This window comes from Coregonus lavaretus, assembly GCF_964263955.1.
Source record: "Coregonus lavaretus genome assembly, chromosome: 29".
NCBI lineage: Eukaryota > Metazoa > Chordata > Actinopteri > Salmoniformes > Salmonidae > Coregonus > Coregonus lavaretus.
In genome coordinates, this window is record NC_140016.1 from 19,460,789 (window position 1) to 19,474,227 (window position 13,439).

Genomic DNA, 13,439 nt, shown 5'->3' on the forward strand with positions numbered 1-13,439 from the left:
TATCCTCAATACTACCGGCCATTTTGCCTTGTCTTGTCCGTGAGAGGGCACATAGCACAGACCGGCTGACAGACACAGACACGATATTTCCAGCAGTCAAATAGTCCTACTTCTCACTTCCTATTCAAGCCAGGAGTGCTATCTGACCTCCACTGATTGTGACATCAGAGCTGTGAGACCTATGAATGGACACAGTCAGACAGACAGACAGAGGATGAGGACAGGAGTAGGAGAGAGAGAGAGATAGAGAGAGAGAGAGAGAGAGAGAAAGAGAGAGAGAGAGACAGACTCTCTCTCTCTCTCTCTCTCTCTCTCTCTCAATTTAAGGGCTTTATTGGCATGGGAAACGTATGTTTACATTGCCAAAGCAAGTGAAGTAGATAGTAAACAAAAGTGAAATATACAATACAAATTGAACAGTAAATATTACACTCACAAAAATGCCAAAAGAATAAAGACATTTCAAATGTCATATTATGTGCAAATAGTTAAAGTGCAAAAGGGAAAATAAATCAAAATAAATATGGGTTGTATTTACTCTCTCTCTCTCCCTCCCTCCCCAAGACTCGGAGATAGTGAGAAAGTGAGATTAATTTGCTGTGAGAGATCCCACTCTCCCTCTCTGTATCAACCTCGGCTTAATGCCCTTATCTGACTCCAAGCCAACATTGTGATCAGATTCTGCTCTTTAAAAGGGAAAACAATAAGTGAAAGGAGGAATGAGAAGAGGAAAGGAAAGACAGCGATCCTAGAAAGTGGCAGTGTATTTAAAATGCCTCAGCTTTCCTGCCCCTGAGTAATTTCCTATCTAAAACGGCTCAGGCTGTCACACCCTGATCGGTTTCACCTGTCTTGTGCTTGTCTCCACCCCCCACCAGGTGTCTCCCATTTGTTCCCATTATCCCCTGTGTATTTATACCAGTGTTTTCTGTTTGTCTGTTGCCAGTTCGTCTTGTCAAGGTTACCCGTGGTTTCCCCGTACTCCTGTTTTTCCCTTTAGTCCCTGTTTTCCGGTTTTGACCATTCTGCCTATCCTGACCCTTGAGCCTGCCTGCCGTTCTGTACCTTGTGACACTGTTCTGGATTACCGACCTCTGCCTGCCCCGACCCTGAGCCTGCCTGCCGTTTCTGTACCTTTCGGACGTTGCTCTGGATTACTGACCTCTGCCTGCCCTTGACCTGTCGTTTGCCTGCCTCCTGTTTTTGTAAATAAAAGTTTTGCTATTCGAACTGTCTGCATCTGGGTCTTATCCTGAGCCTTGATACAGGCAGATGATGAGACACCCGTGATGCAAACATAGAGGATCCCAGAGAGTGATGAGTCACTGTGAGAGAAAGCAGACGTTACGGCTTGGTAGAATAGCCTTATAATCGTCTCTGACATATCCAAAAAATATCCAAAACCAAAAGCCCCATGACTGGGTCTGACTGCATGTCGGCATGTCAAAATCCTGGTCCAAATGAATCTAGCCACCTCTCCTCCCTCCGCTCTGAATCCATTAATGCTACATTACTTGCTTGTCTATATCTTTCTATCTATTTTGCTCACTGCCCTCACGCCTCAATTAGATTAGATTCAGCCATAACAATCAAACAGGAAGGGAACATCTGACTGTGTTCCAACATCTGATTATTTTCCCTCCCTCCCCTCTACCCATCACTTTATACCTCCTTCCCTCCCTCTCTTCCTCTCTCTTCCTGATCAGGACGGCAACAAAGGCACATGCCTCGCCCAGCACAGATCCACACGTGGCCACAGCGACTATCTGATTTGTCGATGGCTGTTGCAGTGCAAAACTTCTCTCTGATTCTCCCTCCCTCCCTTCCTCCTCGCTCCCTCCTTCCTTCTCTGTCTCTCTAATTTCTTCTGACCTTTCGTCTAATCTAGCGCGAAACCTGGTCCAGCAAACACCCGTCCCTTCCAGTTACTGATAGAGCATTAATTATGCCTATCACTTTATGGAAACATTATTGTGATTGGAAATTAAACCGCTTGTCCATCACTGACCACTAAGAGGCACGTTAGTGATGGGAATGATTAGTTTTATACTGAGATAATCACAGCCTAACACCCTCTCTGTATCAGTGTCTCTCTCTCTGTTGCATTTCTGCATTTCTCAGTCTCTTCCTCTGCCTCTGTCTTTAACAAAGATCAAAATCATAGCCCGACACTCTCACACTCCAAGCATTTCATAACTTCTACATAAACATGGATTTTTTCTCTCTCAGAAGCAGATATACAAAGCAATACACTCCTCTAATGTAGCCTAACTCTCCCTCTCTCTCACTCTCTCTCATGGTTTGTTAATGTCTCCCCTCTTCTCTCTGCTGCTCAAGGTTTTCACAGTGACTTAAATCATCCAGGAGCTCCATTTTGCCACGTCTACTTTATTCATCCCCTCGTCTCGCCCCACGATCCATTGGCCACTTGGGCAGAAGCGCAGTGGAGCGCAGTGCAGCGTTACATAACGAGGGGAGGAGGAGGAGAAGAGGGTAGAGAGGAAGTGCAGGGATGCGGGTATGAAATATGATTCTCCCAGAAAGGCAGAAAAACGTATACTAAAAATTCTGAAGGTGCAGATTTTTTAGAGAGAGAGGCACTGCAGTGCTGGAGGATACTTGTTATGATAGAAAGCTCTCTGTGCTGGGACCACACCCTTCTCTATCAAAACACCTGTGCTATGTATGTGCTCTGTGTGTGTGTGTGTGTGCTCTGTGTGTGTATGTGTGTGTGTGTGTGTGTGGGGGGGTATGTGTGTGTGTGTATGTGTGTGTGTGTGTGTGTGTGCGCACCTTGAAGTGTGATGTCCAGATGGATCATGTGACAGATGGTGGAGACAAGCTTTCCCAAGAGACAGTCTTCAACAGGAGGACGAGTCACTACCAAGTGTGTGTGTGTGTGTGTGTGTGTGTGTGTACATTTTACATTTACATTTTAATCATTTAGCAGACGCTCTTATCCAAAGCGACTTACAGTTAGTGAGTGCATACATTTGTGTGTGTGTTTGTGTGTGTGTGTGTGTGTGTGTGCTCCTCTAAATGAGAGTAGTGCTCTAATGAGGATGTTAGAGTCATTAATAGTGACTAAATAGCAGATTTATTCTCAGAGAGGGGGAGGGAGGGAGAGGGAGCGAGGGGGAGGGAGGGAGGGAGGGAGGGAGGGGGAGAGGGAGGGAGGGAGGGAGGGAGGGAGGGAGGGAGGGAGGGAGGGAGGGAGGGAGGGAGGGAGAATGAGACAGATAATGAAATGGTGAGGAGCAGAAATGAAAGCAAAAAGTAAGACAGACAGAGATAGACAGAAGTCAGATGGATGGAAACAGAGGGGGTGAGATAGACAGAAGTCAGATGGATGAAAACAGAGGGGGTGAGATAGACAGAAGTCAGATGGACGGAAACAGAGGGGGTGAGATATAATTCAGATGGACGGAAACAGAGGGGGTGAGATAGATAGAAGTCAGATGGATGGAAACAGAGGGGGTGAGATAAAAGTCAGATGGACGGAAACAGAGGGGGTGAGATAGAAGTCAGATGGATGGAAACAGAGGGGGTGAGATAGACAGAAGTCAGATGGACAGAAACAGAGGGGGTGAGATAGACAGAAGTCAGATGGATGGAAACAGAGGGGGTGAGATAGACAGAAGTCAGATGGATGGAAACAGAGGGGGTGAGATAGACTGAAGTCAGATGGACGGAAACAGAGGGGGTGAGATAGAAGTCAGATGGATGGAAACAGAGGGGGTGAGATAGACAGAAGTCAGATGGACGGAAACAGAGGGGGTGAGATAGAATTCAGATGGACGGAAACAGAGGGGGTGAGATAGAAGTCAGATGGATGGAAACAGAGGGGGTGAGATAGACAGAAGTCAGATGGACGGAAACAGAGGGGGTGAGATAGAAGTCAGATGGATGGAAACAGAGGGGTTGAGATAGACAGAAGTCAGATGGATGGAAACAGAGGGGGTAGGATAGACAGAAGTCAGATGGATGAAACAGAGGGGGTGAGATAGACAGAAGTCAGATGGACGGAAAGAGAGGGGGTGAGATAGAATTCAGATGGACGGAAACAGAGGGGGTGAGATAGAAGTCAGATGGATGGAAACAGAGGGGGTGAGATAGAATTCAGATGGATGGAAACAGAGGGGGTGAGATAGAAGTCAGATGGATGGAAACAGAGGGGGTGAGATAGAATTCAGATGGATGGAAACAGAGGGGCTGAGATAGAAGTCAGATGGATGGAAACAGAGGGGGTGAGATAGAAGTCAGATGGACGGAAACAGAGGGGGTGAGATAGAAGTCAGATGGATGGAAACAGAGGGGGTGAGATAGAATTCAGATGGATGGAAACAGAGGGGGTGAGATAGACAGAAGTCAGATGGACGGAAACAGAGGGGGTGAGATAGACAGAAGTCAAATGGATGGAAACAGAGGGGGTGAGATAGAAGTCAGATGGATGGAAACAGAGGGGGTGAGATAGAAGTCAGATGGATGGAAACAGAGGGGGTGAGATAGAATTCAGATGGATGGAAACAGAGGGGGTGAGATAGAATTCAGATGGACGGAAACAGAGGGGGTGAGATAGAATTCAGATGGATGGAAACAGAGGGGGTGAGATAGAATTCAGATGGACGGAAACAGAGGGGTGAGATAGACAGAAGTCAGATGGATGGAAACAGAGGGGGTGAGATAGAAGTCAGATGGATGGAAACAGAGGGGGTGAGATAGAATTCAGATGGATGGAAACAGAGGGGGTGAGATAGAATTCAGATGGACGGAAACAGAGGGGGTGAGATAGAATTCAGATGGATGGAAACAGAGGGGGTGAGATAGAATTCAGATGGACGGAAACAGAGGGGTGAGATAGACAGAAGTCAGATGGATGGAAACAGAGGGGGTGAGATAGAAGTCAGATGGATGGAAACAGAGGGGGTGATATAGAATTCAGATGGATGGAAACAGAGGGGGTGAGATAGACAGAAGTCAGATGGACGGAAACAGAGGGGGTGAGATAGAATTCAGATGGATGGAAACAGAGGGGGTGAGATAGAAGTCAGATGGACGGAAACAGAGGGGGTGAGATAGAAGTCAGATGGATGGAAACAGAGGGGGTGAGATAGAAGTCAGATGGATGGAAACAGAGGGGGTGAGATAGAATTCAGATGGATGGAAACAGAGGGGGTGAGATAGAATTCAGATGGACGGAAACAGAGGGGGTGAGATAGAATTCAGATGGATGGAAACAGAGGGGGTGAGATAGACAGAAGTCAGATGGATGGAAACAGAGGGGGTGAGATAGAAGTCAGATGGATGAAAACAGAGGGGGTGAGATAGAAGTCAGATGGACGGAAACAGAGGGGGTGAGATAGACAGAAGTCAGATGGATGGAAACAGAGGGGGTGAGGAGAAAGGAGAAAAGAAAAGGGATGGAGGCATTTTTGGAAGAGGAGAAAGGAACAGCTTAGTCTTCCCCTCCTGAGTTGGCCGTCTGCCCCAGGCAGGTTCCAGAGAGTTCTATCCAACACAACTGCCCACAGAACAATACTACCACTAAGGAGCCTCTGACTGAGCAGCTGAAAGCTGCATTGTCAACCATTCATCTCTGCATTCATAAAATGTGAATTCTACGTCGGCACCCTCCTCCAATCTAACCCAGCAGTGCCCTCTCTCCCCCTTCCTCCCCCTCTCTCCCCTTCCTCCCCTATGTCCCCCTTCCTCCCCCTCTATCACCTTTCTCCCCCTCTCTCCCCCTTCTCCCCTCTCTCCCCCTCCTCCCCCTCTCTCCCTCTATTACCTTCCTCCCCCTCTCTCCCCCTTTCTCCCCCTCTATCAACTTCCTCCCCCTCTCTTTCCCTCCACCCTCATCCTTTATCCTCTGTTTAGCCTCGACAGGTGCAAGCTGTTGTTGACTCCTGTCCCCCCTCATCAAATCAGGCTGTGTGTGTGTGTGTGTGTGTGTGTGTGTGTGTGTGTGTGTGTGTATGTCATCAGATACAGCAGTAATGCAGAAAGACCTGCACTAAACCTGCCTCCACCTCTGCAGTACAGCACAGCCCTCTGTATGTAGGTCAGTCTCCCTCTCTCCTTCTCCCTCACTCCCTCTCTCCTTCTCCCTCTCTCCTTCTCCCTCTCCTTCCCTCTCCTTTTTTACCCTCGCCATGCCCTTCTCAGAACATTTCTAGCTAACACAACCTCTCCCTCCCTCCAAATACGTCTCCCTCCTTTCCTCTCGTCTTTATTCTCTCCCTCATAGTTTTGTTTTTAACCAGCAGCCACCTCCCTATTTCTCTCTTTACACACAGGCTTCAATTTTCTCTCCCTCCCTCCATTTCTCTCTCCCTCCCTCCCTCCATGTCCTTCTCCCACCCTTCATATCTCTCTCCCTCCCTCCATTTCTCTCTCCCTCCCTCCCTCCATATCTCTCTCTCCCTCCCTCCATGTCCTTCTCCCACCCTTCATATCTCTCTCCCTTCCTCCATTTCTCTCTCCCACCCATCATATGTCTCTTCCACCCTCCATGTCTCTCTCCCTCCCTCCATTTCTCTCTCCCACCCTTCATATCTCTCTCACTCCCTCCATATCCCTCTCCCTCCCTCTCTCTCTCCCTCCCTCCATATCCCTCCCTCCCTCCCTCTCCATTTCTCTCCATCCCTCCCTCACTCCCTCCATTTCTCTCTCCCTCCCTCCATTTCTCTCTCCCTCCCTCCCTCTCTCCTCCCTCCATATCTCTCTCCCTCCATCTCTCTTTCCCTCCCTCCCTCCCGCTCCGTCTCTCTCCATCCCTCCCTCCCTCACTCCCTCCATTCTCTCTCCCTCCCTCCATTTCTCTCTCCCTCCCTCCCTCTCTCCTCCCTCCATATCGCTCTCCCTCCATCTCTCTTTCCCTCCCTCCATCACTCTCCCCCTCTCTCCCTCCCCCTCCCTCCATCTCTCTCTCCCAAAACCCTCTCTTTGCTCTCTCTATCTACAGTATCTCTCCTTCTCTCTCGACACTCAGTTCAGGGCTATGAATGGTTGCCGTGGAAACTGCATCCTCCAGTGAAGCGGTAGGACTTGGGCGTCACAGTGACAGTACTGATGCTGATGTAGAATAATGCCGCAAGCCCTCTCGCTCTACGAGTCCAACCACTCTCCCCTAGCAACAGCAGCCTCGTACCCACTCCCTCTCTCCCTCCCTCTCTCATTCTCTCTCTCTCCCGCTCTCTCTCGTTCTCTCCTTTTCAATCTCTGCCTCTGTCTCTTTTTTAAAATCATTGTCACAATCTCCCCCTCTCTCCCAGTCCCTCCCTCTATCTCCTCCCTCCTTTTCTCCCTTCCTTCTCTGACCTCTCACTGCTCTCCATCTCCATCTCTCCTCTCCTTCTCTTCCCTCGCTGGCTCTACATTTTCCCCTCTGCATCTCTTCTCTGTCTCTTTCTCCCAGGGGATCGTTCAGATCCTGCACAGCCCTCTGTGAACCCCCATGCGTGCCTCTGCTTCAGAGACAGAGCCCTGAAATGGAGGGATGGAGGGAAAGAGGGAGGAGAGGAGCGAGGGAGAGTTAGGCAGCAGGCAGAACCCTGATTTCATTCATGTGAGTCTGTTAATCTGGGCTCCATCTGTCACACCAGGAGCTGCACACAAAGCAGTGAGCCAACACACACTAACGCACACACAATCTCTCTTTCATACATAAAAATACATACACATAAGTACTCACATATGTGAGAACACATACGCACACTCACACACAAACACACCAAAGCACCCCGGGGGATGAGACGGACGTAGTGTTTTGCTGTGGCTCTTCATCCAACAGGCAAAAATAGACTGTCAGACACAAACTTACCCTGCAGTTCTAACACTCCCAGGAAAAAACGACACTCTGAACAACACTAACCTCTCGTCTCACACTGCAGCAATATATTAGAGTTACTTCAGGTCCAAACCTGCAGAAAGCAGAAAAGCAACGACTGACTGACTGATCTGGTTATCATTACAGTCATGTGGTCCTCTGTAGCTCAGCTGGTAGAGCACGGCGCTTGTAACGCCAAGGTAGTGGGTTCGATCCCCGGGACCACCCATACACAAAAAAATGGATGCACGCATGACTGTAAGTCGCTTTGGATAAAAGCGTCTGCTAAATGGCATATTATTATTATTATTATTATTTTATTAGACCAGCAGATGGCTCATTCAATGAGTGTCATAATAGCAGCTGACTGGTCAATTCCATCTACATCCTCCACTACATTCTCACTGTTACAACTTTCTCACATTTTGAGTTTGGTAAATCAAAGCACTCTCCACCCTAAAATGTCCCATAACTATTTGTTTGACTCCATCCCCATCGTCTCCAAATCCTTATGCCCACAGATGGCACTGCTCAATTTAGTACCCATCTCATTATTTTAACTCCCTCCCCCCATTCAAACCAATCCCATTCCTTACTCCCAACCCCTTAGTCAACTTCAGCAGACAGTACCCATGAAGACAGGCAGCTCAACCCCTTCAGTCTCCCTCCACTCACCACCCCCTGCTCCAGGCTGCAACTGCTCAACCTGGGCATGAAATCAATTGTAGAGTGGGGTAGTGTGTGTGTGTGTGTGTGTGTGTTGGGGGGGGGGGGGGGGGGGGGGCAGTTAGTCAGGTAGTCCAGCCCCGTCTATAACGGACAGAGAGCCAGCTCATTCTCTACATCATTAATTTCAACAAATCACCTTTCAGAGAGATCACAATCTACTCAGTTATTGCACTGTCATCCCTCTCTTCCTGTGTCCATCCATCTCTTTCCCTCTCTTTCTCCGGCTCTCTGTCCTCCACAATCTATACCTCTTCTACTCCTCTCTTTACCCTCCACTTTCTATCTCTTCTCTCCCTCCCTCCCTCCTCCTTGGCTTTCTGCTACATAACACATTCTAGCCGAGTTCCTCTCCACCCAAACACACGTCTTTTCCGGAAGGTACTGACCTTGAGTCAGATGTTAATGCTGCTTCCGCAGTCATAATGAGTATGCTAATGAGGTAGAGAGCAGCTTAGAGCAGGAAGCCATGACCTGTCTCGTCCTCCACGAATTAAAGCAGTGACAAGAACAGTCAACGGGGTTACGAGATGGTGGTGGATGAATGCGGTTTTGGCAAAAAGACAAGTTTACACTGCATCACATTGGGCCAATAATATGAAGGAAGAGTGTGTGTGAGAGAGAGATAGAGAGAGAGAGAGAGAGAGAGAGAGAGAGAGAGAGAGAGAGAGAGAGAGAGAGAGAGAGAGAGAGAGAGAGAGAGAGAGAGAGAGTTTAATGTGTCTCTGTGATGATGTCTCTGAGGCTCAGAATCTCTTAGCCTCTGTAAAGGTTTTCTATACTATTAACTCTGGACATCTCTCTCTGTCTCTCTCTTTCTAAATTGCTTTATTGGCATGACGTAACAATGTACCTATTGCCAAAGCATACTTTGAAAATAAAGTGATTAATTTACAATATTAACATATTTAAAATAATAATAATAATCAAGATTGTCAACGGGACAACAGTACCAACAATAATCAAGGGTCAAAATAACCATACAATGGACAATAACAATGTCATAGAGGTCTGTCAGACATCTTATGGCAGGCAGCAATGTAGTGCTCTGCCAACCCACAGCTCTCTGCGTCCTCCCCCAACAGGACGGGTAGCCTATTCTCATCAGAGAGATCTTTGAAACCTTGAATAAGAGTTTCAAATTTGGGGAAATTACACACTCTAATTGTTTTATATTTTTTACATTTTGTCAGGAAATGCAGCTCTGTCTCAGGTTCTGCTGTGGTGCAGTGGTTGCACAGCCTTTCCTCTACAGGGAGCCAGGTTTTCCTGTGTCTACCCTTCTCAATGGCAAGGCTGTGCTCACCGAGCCTGTACTTTGTCAAGGTTTTTCTAAGGTTTTGATCAGTAACCATGGTCAAATACTTTGTCATGGTGTACTGTCGATTTATGGCCAGTTAGCACTGCCAAGAGTGTGCAAAGCTGTCATCAAGGCAAAGGGTGGTTATTTGAAGAATCTCTAATATAAAATATATTTTGATTTGTTTAACACTTTTTTGGTTACTACATGAGTCCATATGTGTTATTTCATAGTTTTGATGTCTTCACTATTATTCTACAATGTAGAAAATTGTAAAAAAAAAAAAAAAAAAAAAACCTGGAATGAGTAGGCGTGTCCAAACTTTTGACTGGTACTGTATATCAACAATAGACTAATGAAACAAAAACCAATATATAGTTGTCCTTTAAGAGTGAGATAAACAAAAAGGATAACAGAAAACATTTCTTTTTATTTTGTCTTCCTGTTCATCGAACAAGTAAACCTTTAGTGCAATAGCTGTGTGTGTCTGTTTGTTTAGTGCAGATGAACTGGAGGAGCTATTTTATCAATCCTACAGAGTTCTTCTGTCCTCTGAAGGCCTCCGCGTAGCTGCGCTGGTCCTGCTGTTGGGCCCCGTGGAGGTCTGGGCCGGGGGGCTGCCTGTTCGGTCTGTTACCACATGCACAGGTGCTGGGTCTGTTGGTGGGTAGGGCCTGTGGGGTGTGCTGGGTCTGGTGGGGCGTTGATGGGGCCTGGGGCTCCTTGGGAGTGCAGTGGTCTGGTAGGGGTCTCTGGGTGGTCCTCTGTCCAGTGTGGCGTGGGGTGTTTGTCTACCAAGTGTCACGTCCTTTAGAATCTTGGCAAACATTCCCATTGTCTGCTTCCTCAGGTGGAAGTGGTTGTGCCAAGTGCTCTTGTCTGATTGTTGGGTGTGAGCAACTTGCACATTCGGGAGCAGGGCATGCCCTCTGGTGATGTCAGCACTGACTTTCTGGATGGTATGGATGAAAGTCTCTGCAGGGCAGCAGAGTGGAGATGGTGATGCGGGAGTTGGGTAAGGACTCAGCCCCACTCTGTTGACCAGACTGCCTACTCTTCCCTTGCTCCTATCTACTGACCAGGCTGCCTGCTCTCCCCTGCTCCTCTCTGTTGACCAGGCTGCCTACTCTCCCCTGCTCCTCTCTGTTGACCAGGCTGCCTACTCTCCCCTGCTCCTCTCTGTTGACCAGACTGCCTACTCTCCCCTGCTCCTCTCTGTTGACCAGGCTGCCTACTCTCCCCTGCTCCTCTCTGTTGACCAGGCTGCCTACTCTCCCCTGCTCCTCTCTGTTGACCAGGCTGCCTACTCTCCCCTGCTCCTCTCTGTTGACCAGGCTGCCTACTCTCCCCTGCTCCTCTCTGTTGACCAGGCTGCCTGCTCTCCCCTGCTCCTCTCTGTTGACCAGGCTGCCTACTCTCCCCTGCTCCTCTCTGTTGACCAGGCTGCCTACTCTCTTGTGGGGGGGGGGGGGGGGGCTTTACCTCCTCAAGCGCTGTGGTAAGTCTCTCTCAGCTCCTGGACAGAGTTCTTCAGCTGGGTCCTGCACTGGTTGATCTAGTCCTGTAGAAGCTATGTGTCTGGGCTGGAGGTGGTGTAGCTGGGGGGCTGCTCCTTTAGCTCAGTATCCCATACCTCTAACAGAGCCGGCCTGTCTCTCAGCAGGCTGATGGTAGTGTGGTCTTGGCTCTGGTGGTCGTAGGCAGGCAGGGGGGAGGACAGACCTGTTGTGTGGGCCTGGGCCTGGGCTCCTGCTGTTGGAGTGCCTGAGGTGAGGGGAGAGGTCGGGGTGCTGTCCTTGTCCTTTTTGGTTTCTGCTATCTTCCTTAGGGTGGGGAAGTCCTGCATAAAAGAGCTGAGTGCAGCCTCACTGCCCTGGACCATGACAGTGCCATTCTGCTACACGTTTAACCTCAGAAACCTTTTTTCCTGGTCCTTTTCGCTGTCCTCAAAAATGTATTTTCTTCCCTAACAGATGCCTTTCGTTGTTGTATAGCTGAAATGCCTGGTTACAGCGGTATGCCAGGCAGTAGTGTGTCTCGTGTAAACTAACAGGTTTGTCACTGTTGTGTGACAGTCCAGGTTTGTAACACTCTCTCTCTCTCTCTCTCTCTCTCTCTCTCTCTCTCTCTCTCTCTCTCTCTCTCTCTCTCTCTCTCTCTCTCTCTCTCTCTCTCTCTCTCTCTCTCTCTCTCTCTCTCTCTCTCTCTCTCTCTCTCTCTCTCTCTCTCTCTCTCTCTCTCTCTCTCTCTCTCTCTCGCTCTCGCTCTCGCTCTCGCTCTCTCTCTCTCTCTCTCTCTCTCTCTCTCTCTCTCTCTCTCTCTCTCTCGCTCTTAGATAGCAATCTCCGCCCGCAGAACGCGTGTCATTTCCTCTCGGAGTGGATAAGGGGCGGTGAGCAGAAGAGTCAAGTTGTGTTATAGTTGGTCTGGGTTAAACTGTGTCAGTCAAAGTCAGTAAAGGTTTGCTTGGATCAGTCTGGATTGTTCTGGGTTGGTCAGGATTCGTTAGTCTGGGTTGGTCTTAGTCTGGTTGCTTCTGCTTTGGTCTGGGTTGGTCAGGGTCAGAGTGGGTTGTGGCCTGGCTCTTACCTCCGGCGGCGCTAGACACGGTCGGCCAGTTCTGGACCAGAACCCCCTGGGCTCCCTGCATCACCGACGACTCCTCCATGTGCACTGAGCTGGAACAACACACACACACACCCTGAGGTTACACACTGGATAGAAATATAACACACACACAGTCTGATGGTATACATTGAGAGGGTTTCTCTAGTACATACACACAAACACACCGTTTCACTCTCAAACAAATCACACATTTTCTGGGTGAACGTAATATTATAGCGGCAGCAGCTATAAGCTTCTGTGGACCCAATCCTCTCTCACTCTGCATTTTTCCTATAATACAGAGCATTACTAAATTAAACCATGGCAGGGAACCACAGGGTGTGTGTGTGTGTGTGTGTGTGTGTGTGTGTGTGTGTGTGTGTGTGTGTGTGTGTGTGTGTGTGTGTGTGTGTGTGTGTGTGTGTGTGTGTGTGTGTGTGTGTGTGTGTGTGTGTGTGTGTGTGTGTGTGTGTGTGTGTATATACAGTCAGTAGTGGGGGTCTCAGGAGGAGGTCAGCCAATTCCATTTTAGGAACTCAAACAGGCCCCTGGATTAGGATTAATCACGCCCACCCCAGGGATTTCAGCACCCCTCCCACTAAAACGTACTGATCTCTGCGGTGTGTTAAAAAAATAGACAGGGTGCCGCCACAACACAGCAAATACGGAACCTTAAACACACAGACCTCCACCATATTAAAATGTAAGGGATTATTTTCCACTAAATCCAATGTCCTCTATTCAAACTTCAAAACATGACTACAGAGTTTAATTATGCAAAGGTTCAGGTACATTTCATGTCGCTTTTGAAACAACCTGCGTGTTACAGTATCGTTTATCCATCAAGCGCAGCACCTTTTGGAATAGTGAGATGTGGAGCAGGGTTTTAACTGAGGATTAGAGACACTCTCTATCTAGGCTTTCTCTTTATTGTGTTAGCAGATAGAGAATGGAACCAGGTTTCAGAACATCTCCTGA

The 13,439-nt window shown here is 48.4% G+C and overlaps 1 protein-coding gene across 3 annotated transcripts in view; it reads right to left on the minus strand.

Moving 5' to 3' along the window:
* LOC311105115 (protocadherin alpha-C2-like) overlaps nucleotides 1-13,439 on the minus strand; it is a gene marked incomplete at its 5' end in the record, with an annotated part of 179,915 nt that overhangs the window by 5,144 nt on the left and 161,332 nt on the right. For all 3 annotated transcript variants that reach the window (XM_084147139.1, XM_084147138.1, XM_084147137.1), the window contains one exon: nucleotides 12,444-12,532. In XM_084147139.1, coding sequence (XP_084003265.1) covers nucleotides 12,444-12,532 — 89 coding nt within the window. The remainder of the gene's footprint in view (nucleotides 1-12,443; nucleotides 12,533-13,439) is intronic.